General features: G+C 33.7%; 1 protein-coding gene across 1 annotated transcript; it reads right to left on the bottom strand.

The window, feature by feature from the left end:
* Window positions 1-285: 285 nt before the first annotated feature.
* On the bottom strand, window positions 286-22,211 carry LOC110993307 (glutamate receptor ionotropic, kainate 2-like). Its single transcript, XM_022259516.2, has 16 exons — window positions 22,033-22,211; window positions 21,844-21,930; window positions 20,861-21,004; window positions 20,188-20,297; window positions 19,052-19,208; window positions 18,238-18,446; window positions 8,745-8,930; window positions 8,285-8,437; window positions 6,186-6,623; window positions 4,635-4,858; window positions 3,627-3,764; window positions 2,993-3,191; window positions 2,451-2,682; window positions 2,080-2,198; window positions 1,478-1,636; window positions 286-472 (listed from the first exon to the last, which is right to left on the bottom strand). The coding sequence occupies exons 1-16, from the start codon at window positions 22,037-22,039 to the stop codon at window positions 290-292; spliced, it is 2,745 nt and encodes a 914-aa protein (XP_022115208.2). The 5' UTR covers window positions 22,040-22,211; the 3' UTR covers window positions 286-289.
* Between the last annotated feature and the right edge of the window lie 1,361 nt (window positions 22,212-23,572).

Here is a 23,572-nt window from a genome sequence, read left to right as displayed (position 1 = left end):
GTTTATATTAAATAAACTTGACATCTAATTTATATCAACATTTAAACATAGAAGACTCTTCAATAAAATTAAAACAAACAATACCAAATCTTATTCGTGTTAGAACGCAATTATGAGCTTGATATAGCTCCCATATGAATAGGCAAAATAATTAAATTGTCTTTGGTATACAAAGACAATTTAATTATTTTTGCCTATTCATATTTATTAGTTTTAATATTGATTACAACCCCTATTTTCTGCGAGTAAAAGTAATAAATGGCATACAGTAAAAAAATCATATGAGTATTCAATGTTTATTAAACATATCGATGTTAAATAAATCAGCAGCTGATCTTAATACCGATGACGCTCTTGAAGCCATATCCCCTGATGCAGACGAAGACGGCCTTGAATGCTCTACAGGTTTCTCAGTCTCCCAGAAACTCAACGCGAAAGCCAATTCAGCCCAAAAAGCCTCCGATTGTGTCATCTGTAAGTAATTTTCGAGAGTTGTTTACTCCAAACTTCAGTATAATTTGGTATATAGGTAATAAAATATAAAATGGATGATTTTACCAACTGTTTTATATCTAGTTACAAGTACTGTAAGTGTTTTACTTTTTGTTTATTTATTTTTCTCTAGATTAAGGTTCTATAAATTAATATAAATATATTTTGTTTTTTATATAACTTCTGGTTATGCACTTCTTGCACTCATCATTTTTTTTATTTATTGTTTTCTTTTCTTACTAGGGTTGCCTGGAAGAGATCGCTTGTTAGCGATAAGGCCGCCCGTTGCATCCCTTGTAATTTATATATATTGTGTTATTTGTGTGTCTTTCTAGCAACGAAGTGTGAATAAATAAATAAAAATAAGTAATGACAATCTGGCAGCGGTAGGTGGTCAGCCTAGACACACGTTTTTTATTGTTGGGTCATTTATGCCAGCATCGTTTTCAACGAAGTTTTCATTCGTCTTTCTCGTTGGAAGTGTTAGCTGTGCAATTAAAATGAATAAGCGATCGTAACACTGCCGGGCGCAGCGGCGGGTTTGTCGCACCTTTAGAGTAGACGCATAACAATGCTTTATCATAAAATTGCCTAAAACATGTAATAGGAATTCCACGATGTTTACATCCGCAAAGCAGTGTTGCCCTAGTGGCTCCAGCGTGCGAATCACATACGGAAACCGACATGTCTTAGACCCAAAAAGTCGATGACGTGGGTCAGGAACTGGAGGCTGATCACCTACTTGCCCATTAGATTTAAAAATGATTATGAAACAGATTCAGAAATCTGAGGCCAAGACCTAAAGAGGTTGTAGTGCCATTGTTTTTTTTTACATCCGCAAAACTAGCATATATAGTATTAGATAGCTTATAGATTGGTTATCGGTCTTGTATTTAATAGTCTATTACTGATAGATTTTTCCTAAATAGTTTTTTTTATGTAGAAGTTTTAAAGTAAAGACTTACCGTATAGGCGTAAATCATACCTTTTGCTCAATCGCCACATCTTTCACGTGCCAAAGAAACTCTAAAGCACCCATGCTAGCGGCCATGCCACAGCCTATGCCGAGCACAACAAATACTCCACCTACATTGTCCACACCTAGTTCCGCGGCACTTGCACCTTCTTCTGTCGCTTCCTCAAGCTGCAATTTGTGAAAAAGTAATTTGTAGCTTAATAAAAGTTATATCATTGTATTCCTAGTACTCATCGTATATCTTAAATGTGGCGTAGGGTTGACACATTCTTCATTCGTATTTTTGTCAACAAATTAAGTCTTCAGTAAGTGAATTCTTTCTAAATGAATTGGTTGTAAGATTTGCCGGTTCTGATGACGTTAGAACGCACAACTTAAAGAGCGATAATAGTAGTCATAGCCAGGATAACTTAGCTGTCACATTTCGAAGAAATATAGGAATAAATAAAACAATCCTTTGAAAATTAACTAGATATTATCCCATTTATAAAAACACGCATATTTATATAGAATATCATAAACTTTTCGTCTGTTATTTATTAAAATGTGCCGAGTGTATATTTTGATACAAGTTTTCTAGGCTAACGACAGTTTGAAACTTAAGTACTTACAACACACTTCTTAGGTGCATCTTCTGGAGGTTTCCACCATCTATTTTTCAGTTCCACTAGTTTACCGCTTTCGGCTAATTTTAATACAGCGTTGTCTACTGCAGTGCGATAGGATGAAACTGAATATTCAAAGATTCGTTTAAAATATACATAGTACATTACATAATAGTACATTACTTTTTATGATACAGATCCAATGTTGAAATTTAACTTCATCACTTAAATAGTCACTAAAACTTTTGCTAAGCTACTTATCCAAAAACTAATTAATTGTAAATTTTAGTTTTGTAGGGTACAACTCAATACATCAATAAAAGACGTTATTCTACGGAACACGGAAACAACTTTGACGCCCGCTAATATATACTTACAGAAAGGCATTGCAATTCCATATCCTTTGGAGTCAAGCAAACCTCCAACTTGCATGAGGTCACAGTGTCTCTCCAACTGGTACTCGATGGCAGTGGATTCCATAAGAAAGGCGTATTGCCGCTTCCCCTTGTTCACTCTCTCGACTCCTTCATCATTGTTCTTCACAAACACCGACGGTCGTGCTGATTCCATTGCTGTCCACATGCGTTGGTATGTAGACACGTTAGACCTCTAAATAGAAAAAAAATATTATTATCTCTTCAATATTTTGAAATATATTCACTTGCACATAGTTATACATTGACTTTTATTAACAAAAATTTTACACATTTAAGAAAAACACTTTTTTACGGATTATAGTTGTGTATTAAACAAGAAGTTTACAACAGTAAACGTCGGTTAAATTTAAAATTATGTCTAAATAATTATAAGTTTAAATACAATAATACATAACTATAATCCGTAAAGTGTTTTCCTTAAATATATTCAATTGACTTTAATATTATAAAAATGAAAATAAATATTGTTAAATATTCTGTACCTTAAAAAAACTAGAGGTAGAACCGCCATCCACTGTGCCAAATTTAATCTTAGTTTGCATAGCTAAATCTTCGGCGCTTTTTATTGAATCATCCATAGCGGCGTTTGTTAAAAAGGCAGCTAGGTTCGCAGTGTAAGAGGAGCACATAATTAGAGCGAAAAACCACCACATCCCGCACACCCAGCGAGTTGAGTAACCTCTACGAAAATAGAAGGATAGAAATGAAAATTGTATTCATTATAATGAAAGACATGTACTTGCGAATCTTTAGTATAATAGAAAAGAATTTATTTTCATTATTATGAATTTAGTTATAATATAAACGCCAATACTTTGAGAAGAACATTGTAAATAATTTTAATAATTTTGCATTTGTATCCGTTATAAGAGTTCATATACGGTTTTGACATGCGGAAGTCATACTTATTGCTCTGTTTTGACTTCTAAATACCTTAAGATTGATTTAATTAATACAGTTAATTAAATTCCAAAACGCTTACAATACTGTATCATTCTTCTGTTTCTCAAAGAATCGAAGTATGAACTTATGACCAACCAAAGACAAAATACATCCCCTTAAACAACGCCATATAAAATTGACTTAAGCGATGATAAATGGCTGAAAATGCATTACTTTGGCAATATATCAGATCCTTGAGTCATAATCGATCCAACGGTGAGCCAGCAAGAATTCTTGATATGCCAAATATTCTCCAATTCCTCTGGAGACTTATCACATGGATGCGGGTTCTCCCAATCATTTGGCGCGAGCCTGCAATTCATTTAGCCAAGTTGAACGTCGCTGGAATAACTTAATTTGCGCAAACCAGGTCGATACGCCTACCTAGATTAAGTGGTTCATGTTCTATATAGACAGTAGTATTAACTACTTTATTACTTAATTAATATTATGGTACTAGTTTAGTATAAAGAGCTATTGAACAATATTTAATAAAACTGTTTCAGATTATTCATTAACGGAACCGATACAACTAAATATTTTTAAATACTGAAAAGTATTGGCTGACGAATAAAAATCTATTTTTTTATATATATAATGTTTTGTTTAAAGTGTTGAATTACCCATTTGTGTATATATATAAATTTTTCCAATATTGAAAATAGTATGATGTTTTCATCAATATATTAAACCAACAGAGGATAATTTGATTGTGAATAGTTTTATCCCCTTATAAAAATCAGTCTAATGGCAGTTTAACTAAAGTACCATTTTGTCACTTTCACCACAGTGTATTGTGAATACGTGTCTAAAATATTCTTTCGAGAGAAAGAGACAAAATAGTATTTTAGACTGGATTTATACTGTGTTTAGTTTTTGTGAATTGTAGGTAACGTTTCGCTACCAAATTTGATTATTATGTACGTATTACGATAAGAAAAGGAGAAAAGCTGACTTCAGATGTTTTTTATCGTGCCTCGGCTTAGTAACGCTACTGGCCTCCACCTTATAGGTCCTGGTATTGATTCCCAGTTAAAGAACTAACTATAAATGTTTATGTTTGTGAGCTAAACTGATTAGAACAGACGCATAAGCCACGATATTATATAACTATAAGTAAACCTAAGTAAATCACAACGTCGTACCTAAACGGGAAATATCATGAATCAAGCTCATACGAACCTGGCTAAAATATGGAGCAATAACGAAACCATTAAATACGCCGCGGCCATGTAGATCCAAACATCAACTGAGAAAGGCTTTAGAAATGAGAATAGCTCGGGTTCCGGCGGTTTGGGCTTTGAATACAGAATACTGATCCCCAATGTCATAAACGGCGTTGTAAAGTCCACAGCTGAACGTCTCTCATAAGTAATGGTGAGATCGCAAATTGCCAAATCTGCCTTCTGTAAAAATCTTCTTATGTATTTAAGCTAATAAATAATTTCTTTTCTCTTTTCTAATTGTAATGTTATCCTTTAAATGTTGCATACTGTCATTTGTGCACGTGTATGCCTTTTTCTTCTCTTAACATTTTTTTATGTAAAATAAGACCTTGTTATTTAATTGTGCACTATTAATAACAAGGTCTAATATATTGTCGGTATTTTTGATGTAAAAACAATAACAGGACATCATTAGACATAGATATAGACATAACATTTATTACTAACGAAACACACACATAGAAACACACAAAATAATAATAATAATAATAAAAAGTTTTATTATTATTAGCTTTTTTATGATAAGCTTGTAAAAGAACTATTATTAACTATGGTTCGTGAAAATGTAATGGTTGTAAATTTGTATGTTTACCGTTAAAAAATCTTAACCCTTATATTCATTAGTCCTAAGTACAATTCGATATATTTATTTTTAAAATATTTTGAAATTGCGTCAGAGGGCGAGTATACACATTAGCGTAGACGTCTCGAAATAAATTTATTTCCGTATAAGAAATAAACAAAAATGTTTACTTTGGAAGCCACGTTTGAGGTTTTCTGTTACTGTAAATAATGATTAATGAAACAGAGGAAGGAATATTTAAAGCCTGGCGTATATGTGACTAATGATATATACATAAAGTCTAAACTTCTTTGCTGTTTTACTATGGCCAGACTCTATTATGAATTTTATTATGCATAGCTTAGAATATAGTTGGCTTAGTAGCTTCAGCGTGTGAAGAGGCGGACACAACCTCCGCACCGCATATCTGGAAGCGGATAATGTTCTGCTGTTACCGCATCCCGCATAAGTAAAGTAGCTTCAAAAGCGACTCTCATTGTAGGTTCAAACCCCGTCTGTACATCAATTTAATTTTCATGTGCAAATCTAACACTCGTACTCGTGAAGACAAACATCGTGACGAAACCGGCATGACTCCAATAAAATAATCAACGAAATATCAACAGAAGCCTGAGCGGCTACTTATCTTGTAGAAAAACATGATCAAAGAAACGGATGCTAGGGACAAGAGAGTACAACCCTACGGTGTAGCACCACCAGGTTATTAGGGGATAGGCAATTTTTGTATTTTCTATCAAATTAGTGGGTAGAAAAAAGTTAAATATTTAATCCTGTATGAATATGAAAACCCTTTGATTTATTATAATTATTGTATCCTATTTAAATTCATAACTTTATGACGATGACGTTACGAAACAATACGATACAATATAAAAAATATCTGACTCTATAAACCATAAAGTAATAGAAAACTCAATTACTGACCCTTTCTATCAAATGCCCAATAAGCCCGTCCCATTTCTTTGTATCTTTATTGTACGATCCATAACTTTTGTCCGGTACAATCTCCAACTCATAATTCAGGTGCAATGTTTCCTTCAATATCTCATGTATCAAGTCTTTTGAGTAGCCCTCGTAGCGGTCATTCCCAGTAAGTGTTTCTCCTTTTTCAGGTACTCTTTCGACGAGGTACGGTGCGCCAATCCTCGACACGACTTTAAATGTTTTGTTTTGCCATATTTCTGCTAAGCGGTCTGAGACATCGTTTGCACTACGAAAATGTACGAATCCTGTATCGGAACGCCATTTTGCGATTTTATTAAACCCACTGTTGGACAACTCCATTATTTCTACATCGAAATTGGTGCGGTCCCCCGTTGAATTGTTTAAGGATATTTGTCCAGTTATTCCGGTTATTTCGTTCTGAAAGCACAACAATCCCATTTTAATTTTCAAATACATTAGTCTAATTGCAACGTTTTGGCTTAATTACTCATCTGTCTCTTTAAATCACAGCGTTAACACAATTTAACGTAGAGAGATGAATTAGCATTTTAGTTAAAAGAGTGCAACACCGATGTTTTCTTGTTATTTGTCGTAATTTGAACGAAAATTACTTACCTTACTTACCAAATACGTGTTGTAGCTGTTGTGTATTTTTTTAAATTTCATTTTTATAATTGATGTATTACTTTTAAGTCATTAATTATTGTAGTATTACTACAGGCATACCTATATATTTTTAAATAATCGTTTTGAGCATTGTTTAAGCTTAATATAGTTATAGAACTCTATGGAACTAATTCCGGTTACCAAAGAGTTCTAAGGTTGAAATTAAAAAAAAAAATATTTCATTAGCAACAATCATCTGGCCAGTTCTAAATATTTGAGTATTACCTACGTATAACGTAGACCCTTAGGAAGAATGGGCCCACTGCTTTTTCAGTGGTTCCATCGAATGCGACGATGTGTACAGAGGAACGGATATTACTTCGAATAACAATAAAAGTATTGGCAACTTTCTGCATTAAGCCGTTTTTCATTTTCTAAACATTTTCCTCGGTATACATATAAACATTGAAGATGGATTTTTATTGCGATTTTTCCCTGCACTTTATTTTTGCAATATCTCTGATAATATCCCTAAGGAGAGCTAAAACCGTCAACACGAGTAGAGTTAACGGTACGAAATACGTTGCATAATATAAAGCTGAAAGTCACATAAAGTCCAATTGTACTAGAATTATGCACATGCACATACACCGAGTACATTTTATAATATACAAACAACAAAAAAAACTACAAAGTATATTTTTCTACACCGGAATGCACCATGATATATATATTGTATTATATGACTAATATATATTTTATAGTGTTTTTGGAACAAAAAGAGATTTGCTTGAAAACAAAAACGAACCGCACCACATTATATACAACGCAAAAATGCACTTTCTTCGCCCAATGCTTTTTCTCCTTTAGTGGCCTATTCACCTTTAACCTCTTTCTTACAAATTCAATTTCCATTAACAATCTCAAAATACACCTTCTCAACCGGAAAGTACTCTCATTGTGGAGCAGTAAGTTAATTATATAATTGAATGTATTATCTAGAAATGATTACACCAAGTACCGTTAACATATCAAGAGAATCACCGGGAATCCTTGTGTGGCTATTGAAGTATCTTTTATCTAAATATACTTTTTATTTTGTTTAATAAAGCTTTATATTCTTCTTTCTTCTTCATACAAAAAATATACACTAGTATAGCGGAACTTACTGATTTTCTTTTCAAGTATGTTGATAATAACATCTATGTACCTATATTGTATCGCTAAAAGTAGCGAAACACTTTACAATGCGCATGCGACATCTTTCCTTGGTTGTATCCAAGGACAAAAAAGTTCTTACCACAAAGTTAACTTCTTTGTAAAATTAAATGTTGATTTGTTAAATGATAATCTTCAGACTTTAGAATAAACAACAACTATGTCTTTCCTTGGTCAAATCGATCCATTTATGAATATACTATATAGTTTGCGCTAAAATCCAAGTTCAATCAGAATCTTTCTCTATGACTCACCGTCAATATTAATTCGTTAAACTCACTCCCGATTTTCCATTTCTTATCGGAATCACACTCAAGAGGCTCTGGGTCAATTTCAAAGTTTTCTGGCGCGTTTTCCACAGATTCGGTTATTAACAGCGCGACGTCAGACGCCAAAGCAGCCTCTACCTGCAACAATAATCTATACGTTTCAAACTTTTTGCTGAAAAATTAACATGATTTCCTATTAGTTTTCAGGATTATACTAAATTCCGAGTAACATTCGTATTCGAAGACTACTTTCCAGAAATATTTCTGAGATTTAAATCAATACTTACAATAGTTTTATTTGCTATTTATTGTCTATGGTAAATGATGATTGAAAGAGTATAATATATGTAATCAGTTGACGTCATACCAAGAAATCTTTTGCTTTTAATGCGAATTATATATTTTTGTATTAATGAAAAAACAACTGTAAAATGCATAAGCTTACCGTAATTTGGTGAGTTTCGTTAGGAAGTTTTATATTGTTAGGATTTCTAGAATTCCAGTCAGCTAGGTAGGAAATAGTTCTGGAATCTGCATGATCGAAAATCCTCAAACATGTAACATTTGAAAGTCCATGGCGTAGTTCTTGCAAGTCTAATGTATGAGCATCTAAAGACATGAGGACGTAACTCTGAAAATGTTTGTGTTACAAATAATGAAATAGGTATTAAAACGTTGAATATATTCTTCTTTACATTTCTCTTTATGGAAATCGTTCTGAACGGGTTTTTATCGTTTAACTGTTAAATATAACGTCTTTATAGTTTAAGGGCCTGTTTTACAACGTCCGGATAAGTTTTAAATAAGCTATTTATTACTTATTAGGTAGGATAAATTAGTGTTTCACGACTGTCAGATAGCGGTATTCGCCATGAAACGCTAAAGTTTCTTATTCGGAACTTTTATCTTCCAAATAATTTATGTGTTGCATAGCTATTTGGTATTTTATCCATACATTGTGAAACAGACCCTTAGTGTATAATATTATTATATTGTAGATACGTTCTGTTAGAAGTATCCCAGTAATTGGGATTTTAAAAAAAGAAAGATGAATTCACTTTTTCACAACTTTATTTAATTACACGATATAATGGAAGCCAACAAATGTGTGTGCGCGACGAAGGATGATACCGAACTGATTCATATTTTGATTATTAATTTTACCTCTCGGTTGAGAAATGCTGACTAAACAGAAGGTACTAGTATGTCAGCCACATAGGGTGCAAGGCTATGATATAACAACCCCCCGTTTAAGAGTAAACTTACAGTTTTAGGTAAGTTTGCGAAAAAAGGTAAGATGGTTATTCCATACGGAGACGAGGCTGAGGATGTGGGGCTTCACTTGTTGAAGAGATATTATCTGGATTCTCTATGTCTTTGTTTCGAAAAACGCATTTATTGGCTTTTACAAGGATTATTAATGCAATACTTAAGATAATTATAAAAGAAATTACACTAAAGCTAAAACTAACATAGTCTAAAGAGTCATTAAGGAAAACATCTAAATTATCATCAATGGGCTTAATAGGTAAGTCGTGAATTAAATTCAAACTATCAAGATTCACATGACGTAACTGATGTGTTGAAATATTAATATTTACTTTGGAAAATTCCATTAAATTACAACAACTATCATTAATAATGTTAAAATTTGAAACAACAGGACTTACGGTAATTTCATAAACATTTTTCGCTTCAAATCTATTTTCTTTACAAAATGCGGTACAACCTGGTGTCAGGCTAAGTATTCCGGTTCCTGATATAACAATTTCGATTGTTCTATGATTACATTTAATATTCAGTTTCTCATCATTAGATTCAACATAAAACCATTTATTATTATTTAGTTTATGCCAGATATCAACTTTACCGAATATAAATTTTGTAGTACAACTTTTAGGTAATTTTTCAATAGCTTTGGTGATTATTTCTGTTTCACATATTGGATAATTAACAACACTGAGAGTATTCAAAGGGTTACAAATATACTGATGTCCAATTATTAAATTACAAGAATCTATATTATCAAAATTAAAATATAATTTCTTATCTTCACTTATTCCTATAAAAGATTTCGTAGCAGTAATTAGTGCAAATGAATTTGGAGATGTCGGGTTATGTGGTACAGGGATAGGTATAACTTTATAAAGATTGTATGTTTCTACATTTACAAGTGGAATTTTTATTACAAATACTAGACAATTATCGATAACATATGAAATTATTTTAGCGAGGTTCATGAGGATATTAATATTATCTAAATTTAACTCTACAGGGAAATCCTTAAGTCTAGATACATCTTTAATATTACTTACTAAATCTACATATAATTGCTTAGGAGTAATGATTGACGGATGAATAGTGTTTGATTTCGAAAACAATACACTGTTTACAATGTCTTCAATCTTAAATGAAAGTGTTAATAAGCTAGCTTGTAACACACTCAAGATTTCATCTAAGTTCGTTTGGAACTTGACAGAGTTAATGACCTCAGAAACATTTTTGACGGAAAGAGATAATTTATCAAGCACATCGTTAAGTAGAATTTGGTTTTTATTGAGTTCGTTCATTGAAGCGTTGAAATTTGTAATTGCTGATTTAGAAATATAGATGCTTTGTTTAAGATTCGAATATAGATCTTTATCGGTTTGTTGCATTTTAGCTATTGCTTTATTATATCGATGTGCATCATCTTCATCCAAAGTTCCAAAGATATGTTTAAACACAGTTCCAATACCGGCAAACCAGGCAGATCGTTTCGATTTGGAAGTTGTAAGGTGTGATATAGACTGAAAATCCCGAATTATATCTTTGAACAACGAATCGAGTGGTTGAATAAGATTATGACATTCAAAGTGGTTAAATGATTGGCTTTGTTGACATAAGTAACGTATTGTACCAAAAGCATTTTTAATATTGTCAATATGAGTTGGGGCAAAGGATATATCAATTGGGATCACTATGTGAATATGATCATTTATTATTTTTGCAGTACCATGTGGATCGAAGTATATACCAGGACTTGAGGTGATAGTATGAATATACTCTGCATTCTCGATTCCCAGGATAGGATTATAAATTATTAGTCTGTAAGAAGAAATAGAATAATGAGTGCAAATTATAGTTTAGTCTATCACTTAGTTTTAATTATTATATATAATTAATTTATGTATAAGTAAACCTTACTTAAGAAATTAACTTAGTACTATTTCTGTAGTATTTAGTCTTCACTTTCAACCGCAAGTTTAACTTCGTCATAGTGATGTTTTACATGACGACGATTAATTAATAGAGATAGGGTGTTATTGCCGTGTATCTTTACTACTTTATATGGACCTTTCCATATAGGTGATAAGGCTTTACGGAGTCGGACATGGTTTTTAACATATACGTAGTCACCAATTTTATATTGTACAATCCGACTATGTCTGTCGTAATATTGCTTGGATCTTTCTTTAGAAGTATTGATGTTCTCTAGGGCTTTTTGATGGGAAAGCTTTAAACGATGGTGTAGCATTTTAATATATTCAGGGTAAGTGAGATCCGGTTGGGAGTTAAAAACTGAGTCTGGTATGTATGGTTTATGACCGAATATAAGTTCGTAAGGAGTAAACTTGGTTGTGCTATGGATAGTACTGTTATAGGTAAGTATTGCTGTGTAGACGTATTTGTGCCAGTCTGATTGGTTTTCGTTTACGAATGATTTTAAATATTCTTTTAATGTTGAATGGCTGCGTTCAAGCGCGCCTTGTGTTTGAGGGTGGTATGGTGTTGACCATATTTGTTTAATCTTTAGAAATTTGCAACACATTTTGAAAAGTTCTGCAGTAAAATTAGTACCCTGATCGGTTAGGATAGATTTTGGAATACCGAATAAAGAAATAAAATGAGTTAAGCATTCACAGGATTCTTCAGCATTAGCAAGCATTGGTAATAGGATAAGCTAAAGAGAATTTAGTAAGATCATCTTGTAGAGTAAGTATGTATTTGAGTTTAATAATACCAGCTTCGGGCAAGGGACCGACTATGTCTAAAGCAACTCTTTCGAAAGGACGAGTTGATGTCGTAGTTATTTGCATAGGAGCTCTATTGATTTTGCGAAAAGCTTTGTTAGATTGACATAAACTACAATTTTTTACATAATTTTCAATGTCGGATCGCATTCCTTTCCAATAGTATCTTTCTTTGATGCGAGAGAACATTCGATTAGAGCCTAGATGTCCAGCAATAGGAATATCATGATTTTCTTTCAGCAGTTTGGTAATTTCTGTTGGAACAGGATATATGATACTGTTATGATAGACATTAACTATTATGTTTGTATTATTAAATAAATAAATTAACATGTTATATATTTTACAGAAAGATTGGTTTTCATACGGATTTTTAAAGTCAGATATAGCTATTTCACTGATATTACCGGATAATAAAATTTTATCCCGTATAGTTTTTAATGTTTTAAATATATCTGGATAAGAGCAACTGTCGAAATAGTAAACTTTTGTTAAGAGGAGGTAAAAGGATTTTTCATTTATCTGAAGTTCCTTAAAAGAATGGAGTTCTCGTTCCTCATTCAATATTTCCTGGTTTTCTAAATTAGAAAGGATTTCCTCGAGATAAGGATTGGATTCGTCGAAATCGATTGACACCGGTACAAGGATAGTTTTGGATTTAGTCTTCAGGAGATTTTCATTATGTTCTTTAATGTGAGTTGTAAAGGTTGTATCATCTTTGGAGAATGCTTTCAAGAACGTATTGTAATCGTCGTTGGATGAAGGAATTATCTCAGGAGGAGAATCGTCAAAATGAGAATTACTGGGAGTCAATAATTCGGAAGGAATTGAATTATTTTGTAGGTTCGGAGAGTGCGAGTCTCCTAGTTGTATTAAGTCGTCTAGAACTCGTTGTGCATCTATAGGAGATTCAGCATGCCGTTGATCTGGAATTGGATCGGGATTTTGTATTTCGGAAGGGATAATGGCATCTGGACTCAAGGGTTCAAAATCGACAAGATGATCGGGATTTAATGGGCTAATTTCATCAAGGTTTAAAGGAGAGTCATCAGTCTGTATAGGGTTAACTGGGTATCGTGATAGAGCGTCTGCTGCAGAATTGAGCAGACCTTTACGGTAGATTATATTGTAGTCATACTCCGAGAGTTTGAGCCGCCAACGTTGTAACTTACTACTAGGGTCTTTATGGTTCATGAGCCAGGCCAATGGTCGATGATCGGTTATTATGTTAAACTTGCGCCCATAAATATATGGACGAAAGGTTTTGCAGCCAAAGAGGATTGCCAGAAGTTCTTTTTCTGTGGTGCTGTAGTTGGTCTCAGCTTTATTCAAAGTTCTGGAAGCATAGGCTATTGGTCTTTCCTGGCCTTTAGGTCCTTGAGAGAGAACAGAACCTATGGCATATTTCGAAGCATCGCAGGTTAAGGTAAATGGTAAGGAAAAATCTGGATAAATTATAACAGGAGCAGAAGTAAGTTTAAGTTTTAATTCGTCAAAAGCGATTTGTTGTTGATTTTCCCATACAAATGGTACATCTTTTTTCAAAAGAGCAGTTAAAGGTTTGGCGATTTTGGAGAATTCCGGAATAAACCTTCGGTAATAGGAAACAAGGCCTAAAAAGGACTTAATGTCTTTTGGGGTTTTTGGAGTTGGGAATTGTGTCACGGATTTGATTTTGTCTGGATTGGGTTTTACACCTTTATCGGAAATAACATGTCCTAGATAAATAACTTCACGTCTCAGAAACTCACACTTATCTGGTTGAAGTTTAAGATTAAATTTTCTAAGACGTTGGAAAACTAACTCAAGGTTTGTCATATGGCTAGGTAAGTCATGGGAATATATAACAATGTCATCTAAGTACAGAAAACAGCGGATATCTTGGAGACCAGCGAGTGCTGTGTTCATAAGTCGTTGGAATGTAGCTGGTGCATTTTTAAGGCCAAAGGGCATTCGAGTAAATTCAAAGTGCCCTTGTGGAACACTGAAAGCGGTTTTGGGTGTGTCCTCTTCTCTGATGGGAATTTGATGAAACCCAGAGGCTAAATCAAGAGTGGAGAAGTATTTGCTTTGTCCGAGTTGGTCTAAGATTTCGGAAATTTGAGGAATAGGATAGCTATCTCCAATAGTAATGTCGTTTAATTTTCTGTAATCAATAACTACACGCCATTTGCGATGTCCTGAAGCGTCAAGTTTTTTCGGGACCACCCAGATAGGAGACGACCACGCGGATATAGAAGGTTTAATTATGTCTTGCTCCAACATTTGGTCTATTTGTTTTGCTACTTCTTGTTTGTGAATCTCTGGAAAGCGGTATGATTTTACATGTATAGGATTCTGGGGTGATGTATTTATTTCATGTTGGATGGCATCAGTATGAGATAGTCTATCTCCAGGAATATGAAAGATATCAGAATACTGAGAACATATATCATGAAGAGCATTGGATTCCTCTGTATTAAGGTGATTCACTCTTAATTGATTTAGTACTTCTTGAGTGCGAGTATATGCGTCAGTATGTTGGGTATATTGTAAGGTAGAATTGAAGTTAACTGATTCATGAATCATATCCTCAAAGTCTAAAGGATTCAGAGTAATGTCAAGATTTGATTTTAAGGTAACAGGAGATTCAGAGATATTCAAAACAGAAATATTAATTCTTTTATTGTTTTTTACTGAGACAAGACAATTAGCGAAAATTAAATCTTCGTGAAAATTTTGATCTAACACGAGACCTTCCTTTACGTTAGGGTTGGATACTGAGCATTCAATAACAATTTCTGAACGAGCTGGAATTACATATACGGGGTTATGAAAATCTATCTGAATTTTATGATTCTTTAAAGTTAATGAATTTTGGTTATAATCAATTATGCCTTCCAGGTCGTTTAGGAAGTCATTACCAATTATTGCGTCATAGGGTAAGTTAACGTCATCAACAGCGTGAAAATCAAAAATAATATTTTGTTTATTGCTCAGGAAGAACTTTAATGGAAACTGGCCTAAAGTTTTGGTTGCTTCGCTGTTTGAGTTTATTCCTTTAAGTAAGATCTGGGGCGGTTCGAAGAATTGTTTCTTCTGGATGCAAGATTGTTTCATTAGGCTAACTGACGAGCCTGAATCAATAAGGAATTTAATTGGAGTTTTGGATACATTTGTCTGGAGTAATACATATGGTAAGGATCTCTTTATGGCATTGGATGTCACCTCGAATACAGTAGGTGTGTCTTTAGAGTAAGAGCTTGTGGATGTATTGGGTATAGTGGAATCAGGAAGCCCAAACTTCGCGGCGGAAGCATAAGATTTAGTGGGGCTTATAGGTATACTGGAAACAGAGGATTTAGTCACAATAGCATCTCGTTGGTTAATAATATGACAACCATGTCGCGGAGTCTGTGGATTTGGATTACCCTGAGAGGATATTGAAGTTTTACAAAATTGACTACCATGTCGCGGAGTCTGTGGATTTGGATTACCCTGAGAGGATATTGAAGTTTTACAAAATTGACTACCATGTAGCGGAGTCTGTGGATTTGGATTACCCTGAGAGGATATTGAAGATTTACAAAATTGACTACCATGTAGCGGAGTCGAGGAGTTGGATTTTGGTTTAGAGGGTAAAGAAATGGGATCACTATAATTGATAACATTGTTGTTAGATGTTGTGCCGTATTTTATCCTTTGACCCGCACGGCACTTACGCGAGTCGGGATTCAGTTTAAATCATCGACAACTTCATCATTATTAGTATCTTCATAAGATATCGGATCTGCAAAGTTTACGCGGTTAGAACTATCGTTAGTTCGTGGTTGGAATGTGCGTGGATTTTGATTTGCATTTTGGAACCTTTTATTATTAAATTCACGCTTCCGGCAGTTTTCAATTACATGCCCTTTAGCTTTACAGTATCGACAAAATAACGACTGTGCACTGCTTGCATTTACATTATTAGGAGCCCGTTCATAAGTTAATGTTGGTTTGTTTTGATAACGATCTCGGAATTGGTAGTTAGGGCGCGTATAATTATTTTTATTGAGTGGCCCTTGAGGATTATTGTATCTTTTCCAAGAAGCTTCGATGATTTTCTTCTCGGAAATTGCAAAATTTATAGCGTCATTTAAAGTTTCCGGGTCTCGACATCTGACAATAGTAGATAATTGTGGTTTTAAACCAATAACAAAATGATGCAGAGCTAGATCCTGCATTGCTGCGATTCGGCCAGCAAGTTCGCTTTTCTTTTTTTTTTGGGACAGATTTACTTCTGTCAATAGTCTAGATAAACATGATTCTACACGTAAAGCGAACTCATTAACCGAATCATTATTCTGATTACAATTTTGTAAGTCGGATAATAAGGCCGAATAATGTTTTTTTTCTCCGAATTGTGTATTTAAAAATTCCGATAATTGTTCCCATGACTCGAATTCTTTAATGGCACATGCACTTTCGGCTTTACCCTCCAACTGACTTAAAATATATTTTAATAATACGGGCCGTTTTGAATCACTTGCTAAATCATAAGCGTTTTCGCAATTGTTGAGAAATGGGATTAGTTTTTCTCTAGACCCATCGAAAGGTTTAATAAACTTTAATAATATATTTAAGTCCATCTTATCGTCGTTGTCTTCCTTTTTTGTTCGCCTTGAAACTATCTCGGCTTGTGTAGTCATAACAATCAAGGTGTCACGTTACTTGTTATGGTATGCGGAGATTGATAACTCGGTATTGAATTGTAAGTTGGACAAAAGTATTTAGAAAACTTACAGGGTGATGTACATAAATATCATTCTTGGAAAATAATATAGTTCCGTCGGTGCTGGGCTCAACTGGGCTGATGATGAGGCCTGTGCCACTTATCACACAGTGGACGGAATGAGTTCGATACCACTTTTCACTTTCACTAAAACACTTTCACACACAGGAGACGTTTCCAGGATTTATAAAAATCCCTTTTCGCTGCCACCAATGTTAGAAGTATCCCAGTAATTGGGATTTTAAAAAAAGAAAGATGAATTCACTTTTTCACAACTTTATTTAATTACACGATATAATGGAAGCCAACAAATGTGTGTGCGCGACGAAGGATGATACCGAACTGATTCATATTTTGATTATTAATTTTACCTCTCGGTTGAGAAATGCTGACTAAACAGAAGGTACTAGTATGTCAGCCACATAGGGTGCAAGGCTATGATATAACAGTTCGCTTTGCATAACTACTTTTAGAAATGTTAATGATTCTGTGCACTCCTAACGCCCTTGAAGGAATAAATTACTCATCCGTAGTACGATTGTTTAAATCAAAAGAGTTAGTTTTAGTTTAGTGGAGTAGGTGAAAGATAATTTAAAAATATACATTAGTAATATAGAAGTGTAATATAACAATGTAATATAATTCAGTAGAAATATAACATTACTTGATACACATTTTAACTTTTTCTTTAAATAACCCTCCACCAAGTCAGCACGAGATGCATTTTCCATCCATTATTCCATTTGTCCCTCTTTTTCGTAGAACGCGTTTTGGTCAAAGCTCACCGATATCCAGATTAAGCATTTTAATAAACGAGCTAGGTCTGAATATCCATAGTTATTCACCTCACACATTAAAATCGACTTTTGTTTGGTTTCTTGTAAGTTTATTTTTAACTAGTAGTAATTTTTTGTTTTGTTAAGTAATTGTTTTATTTTGTTTAATATTTGACCTTCGTGTATGTCATGTTTGCCTATAAGTGCTAGTCACATTATAAATAGTATTTTATGTTTTTTTAGCGTGTAACCAGCACAACAGCAGTGTGCCGAACGTTGGCAAGCCTTTTATCAATAAAAATATCCACCTCCATGGCTCAGTTAACGTACATAGCGCATTAGCCAAAAACTCTCGTCTCGATGAAACCTGTCAGCCTAGTTCTATTTGACTCTCACCATGTAATCTTCGAAGAACTTAACTTCGTGAGCCTGTCGTAAATATTGAAGGACTCTATCAGACGGGCAGTCCAAAATCACTCTAGTTTGTCCCCTGGCCTTAAGTGATTTTAATAGTTGTTTATTATCTTCCCCTCGTTTGAGCCTTTTTACCAGCCACTTGTCTGTAGGAGGAGCGTATTTAAGAACTTCCTGTAATCGAATTAGCCCTGAAACAATATTGGTCTTTAACTTCCGCCGAGAACAAACGCCCGAATCGCTCGTAATGTTGTTTTCTTCATGAGTAGATAACAATTCTTGTAGCAACTTCGGATAATAAAGTCGTCAATAAAACAATTAGGGCTAACGTAGACAAGTTATAATTTCATGCAGGCAAGAATAAATCACAATTCCATGTCATATAATTTCATTATAAAGTACATTTTATAATCATTTCGTGCAACGATGTAGATAAATGCTTTTAATTATTTTATTTTAAGAAGTAAAAAAGGTTACGGTTCAAAAAAAAAAGTTTGAATAATGTAATTATTTTAAGTAATAAGTTTGTTTATGGAAGAGCTGGGAACCCTAACATAGGTACTTTTTACTTTAAAGGGTTTCCAAATATTTAACTTTGAAAATAAAATGTACATAAAATGAATAAAGACTTTTTATTATTATTACCTTAGATTTAATCGCGATATACCCATGCTCAGTCTACTAGTACTACTCAGTCTAGTAGTACTAGTGGCACTAACAAAAATACTTAATAAGCCAATTTCTTCCGGAATTAAATCGAATATATACATCAAAACGCTTTCATACAAACTCTTACCTTCATCGTCGTCATAAAGAAAAGTGTAGGTATTCCAGTCACTGTCTTTTACAAATTGTGCCATTGCTTCTGACAGAGCTACGGCTTCGGGATATAAATTGAAGCTTGGCGGAGAGGGTATTTCAAAGCCTCTTATTGGTGGAGGTCGCCAAGATGCCTGAAAATATATAGTAATAGTTTTATAAATTCATTGAAGTGATCTGTTAATATTTTTAACATTTTGCAATTACAAAACAGGACACATGAATCCCACCCAATTATTGCTATATCTTTATATATATATCTTGTACGTGTGTTTGGAATTAAACTAAATTTTGTGTGTATGTGTTCAAGAAGATTTCAGAATGGTTTAAATTTAATAATAATATTTACAATAAGCATGTTTTGTACGTAACATGTGTATGATAATGTTTTTCAGGTCAGTTGTATACAAATTTAAAAGGTATGTTATGTATTTGTGAATATAATCACATGACGATTTTTACATTTTTTTATATAAAACATAATTTAGACCGCATATAGTAACTACATCCTCGAGGCAATAAGCCATTGCCAAATTCTTATGATACGACGTAAACGTTGGCAAGTTTTCCACCGATAGCCTTTTAGTCAAAGAAACACTATTTTCTGTGTAAAATAAATTAACAACATTTTTTATATATTACATACATTTCATGTCTTCTTCCTTTTTTTACTTAGTCCACCAACGTAGCGACCTAAAGTGCTTTTGTGTGCCTTATACATTTGTGCCGCATTATCGTTCCAACATTCTACAAATACGATTCATACTTATAGGATTTCATATTAAAGTATATACTTATATATATATATATATATTAGTATGAAATCTTATAAGTATTTAAATAGTCATGAGGAAAACTCATTGCGCCTTATATTTTTCATGGCCTTAGTGGGTCTACATCTTCGATTATTTTTAAGACATTCTATAATTTTTTTTAATCCAATATAATTTTGCAGATATAAAATATGTTTCATTTCAATTCTGTAATGTATCATGATGAATAAATGAAAATCTTTGAAACGGAAATAAAGAGAAACTTCTATTGAATTTGCAGAGGCAACCACTTAAACAACGTTAGTACTAAAAGCTATTGAAAGTTAAGACAAAAGCTAACTTGTATGTGCGGCACTCCGGCTGCTCGACAATGTGCCTGGACGGCGTCCGCCGAGTACGGATCAGTGGGTCCATAGATTGCAATCACACCACTTGCCAGCAGATCACACGCTGTAAGACACGAAATTGATTAACTAACTTTAGTAGACTTTATCTTCCGTATATTGTTTACAGCTCTTTTGATTTAAAATATTTTTTACGAATACTATGGCATAAAACGCACTCGCGAGCCCTCTGACATTGAGGGTGTCCATGGGCGGTGGTATCACTTAACATCAGGTGAGCCTCCTGCCCGTTTGCCCCCTGTTCTATAAAAAAAAAAAAAATTAGGGTTATTAAGCCAACTAAACTATGACAGGCTTTTAATTTTTGATATCCTAAAATAAAACCGTTGTAAGATCAATTTTAGGTTTTTTAGTTGTTCCCTGGAAGAAATCGCTCGAAAGCGATAAGGCCGCCAGTTGATTTTCATTAAATTATGTTCAATTTCTTTTTCTTTTATGTAATGCAACGAAGTGTTAATAAATAAATAAATTTTACTAAAATTGGGACGGCTAATGGCGACGTGTATATCGCTCGTATATATATTAAGTTTCTCATGTAAATAAAATACATTTTTGTTAGGAGAAATAACGTTTTTTTAACTTTATTAAAGACTGTATAGAGCTTCTGACCTGCCTTCGATGCTGCAAAACTGTCTCCGTACGGCGCGTACCGTATATTCATTACATAATTATACTTCTTACTTTCCATGGAGGCACGAACAAGAGCTGACTCGAAGGCAACTTCCGTAACCGTATTCGGTGGTAGAATAACGCCTAAAAATAATCTTTCATTCAATTATAAAAAAACTCCTGCCCTTCAGGCGATTGACCCCCCCGCGACGGCCCAAGCCGAGGTTCGAGTCTCACAGGAGACGCCCTTGCGCGAGTCGCGGGATACCCCCCCTTTCCGGCTGAGCTAAGCTCGCCAAACAGCCCGTGCTGAGCTGTAAAGGCCAACAGCGAGATTCCTTTCAAAAAAAAAAAAAATATATATATAAAAACTCAAGTATTATAAAATAAACAGTAATTAGTGTTGTTAGTGCGCTCTAAAAATAAATGTTTTAATGAAGTTTTATTTATTTACATTTCGTTACTCTAAACATCCATATGAAAACCGGTTACATATAATTATTATAATTATTAGGTAACGGGTGGGTTTAGCGTTACGATTTACACGAAATAGTATGGAAAAGTAAAAAAAGAAGTATTTAATCTGAGGGTGAAGTACCAAAAGTGCATAACTAAATTACCAAAAAATAACATAAAATTACTTGTAACACTATAATAAATTAATAAAACACTTACTAGTAAGTATGTTTTAAGTAAGTTGAAGCATCAACGAATTTAAAGATCGCCTGATTTCGACAGGTAAGGAGTAAGGTTGTTGACAGTGCCAAATAATCAATGTATCAAGTACCATATTTTATGTAATAGGAGGCAAACGGGCTATGAACACTTACGTTGCTTGAACGCTCGCAAACGCGTTGCCGGCCTTTGAAATCATATTTGTTCATGTATATATATATATATATATATATATATATATATATCGTGTATTTTTACAGCATAATTTATATAGCTAGATAAAAAATATTTAATAAAATATCGCTTACCAATAGTCAAATGATTTTTTAACAAAATAAAATTCCGCAATGCTCCATCGCTAAAACCATAGAGCGTTAGGAGTATAAGTAGAATTCCTGAAACGGAAAATTCAAAGTTCACATTTACGATACTAAGCAAATAGGGGTTCAGAACTCCGGGCGAATAGTTTGGAGTTAAAAGTATATAACGATACTTGCCCTGCATTTTTATGATGAGATTTTCTAAAGAGCGGAAACGTAACGGAACAATGAAAGTCCGCAGCCGTCACATTACAACTTTATTTCAAACGTGCTCACTTTGAACATTACGTTTTCAGTTTATAATGTATGTATTACAGAGAACAGATGCAGACTGGGTCATTGGAACCGGTCGATGCGATCTTGGCCAGGAAAGCAGCCAAACAGTCTTGCTTTGACACGTGTTACGTTGTTGTTACGTATGATACATTGCTATGGGTCGCACGTAATGCGTACAAACTAATTTAACTCGCACAAATTGCGTCACGAGTAGCAAATCCAATATATTAACCACACAATATAATATTGCTAACAGGCACGGCCGCCAGGCATGTATGTGATTTCAAATCTGAACAATTACCGCTCATACGGTGGAGGAAACTTATAAGATAATACTTATTTATTCATATGCTAGCGAAGTCTTTATATTGTCCGATAACCTTTAAATGTGCCCTATAAATTTTATGTCTGATATATATTAGAAATAAATTATAACAAAATCTAATGTCACAAGTAAACAAGTCTTCATTTACTAATAATACTTCATAATGTAAAAAGCGGTACCAAGAGCCATTGTCAATACTGCAATTGAATTGTTCATAGTACGTATATATATAATCACGTAAATGACGTACACGTCCTACAAAGAACAATAGACTCAGTAATTTTAATATTGGTTTGCTTTTTATGCGAAAAATATATGCGATATAAACGGCGCGTGTGTATACGCCATCGTTTTAAAATTTATGATAAAACATTTGACTAAGAAAAAATATTTTTTGTACACGTAGAATTATTCACAATAAAGTCCAGTGAATTTTCTTTACTTTTCTACAGTTTTGTTTTCTTGAATTCAAACCCAAGACCAACAGATCATATCAGAGCCCTTTCTCTTTAACTTTCAATACTGACAACGATTCCGATTCTAAATAATGAGTTTTGGATAGAAGCGAACCCAAAAACTCCAGCTTGGCATCGCTGTCACTACTACAAAGTTATGTAAAAAGGGCACATTAAAAATGGAGGAGACGCCAACACGAATCTTTTACGCTGTGAACTAGATGATTAGTGATTTATCGAATTTGAAAAATAGTGACAAAATTGGCACAAAATTTAACAACTTTTAATTTAGTCAGACCAAGTCACGGATAACAAGTTGTTCTATTTCAAAGCTTTCAATATCATATTTCCATTTAGAATCAACTCATCTTTTTAAGCAAACAGCGTATTTAAAAAGTGTGTCAGGGAAATAGCGGCAGGGATTTTATAGTATTTTTATCTAGCAATGTTTTTTCACTATTCAAACTAAATGCCTATCATGCATATGCAGCGCTCTGCATACATATGCCAAACAGGTGGTCTGAATACGTCATGGCCATTCGAACATTTGGCCTATATCCAGGTCAATCGTATTTTTGTTATATCACTGAGCATAATTAGTTCTAAGTGCTGTTAACTAATAAGTGCTGGCTTTGACGGGATTCCACCTATTTTTGTTCGT

Source organism: Pieris rapae, chromosome 3 (genome assembly GCF_905147795.1).
Source record: "Pieris rapae chromosome 3, ilPieRapa1.1, whole genome shotgun sequence".
NCBI lineage: Eukaryota > Metazoa > Arthropoda > Insecta > Lepidoptera > Pieridae > Pieris > Pieris rapae.
The sequence above is the reverse complement of the archived record's forward strand: the minus strand, read 5'-3'. Positions and strand labels throughout refer to the sequence as shown.

Bases quoted from the DNA above. Each gene is read 5' to 3' on its own strand.
- LOC110993307 (XM_022259516.2), bottom strand. The intron at 20,298-20,860 runs GTCAGAAGCTCT...CGTGTCTTACAG, and splicing joins TTTTGCAGCATCGAAGGCAG to CGTGTGATCTGCTGGCAAGT. The intron at 19,209-20,187 runs GTTAGCTTTTGT...ATATATTTTCAG, and splicing joins CCGGAGTGCCGCACATACAA to GCATCTTGGCGACCTCCACC.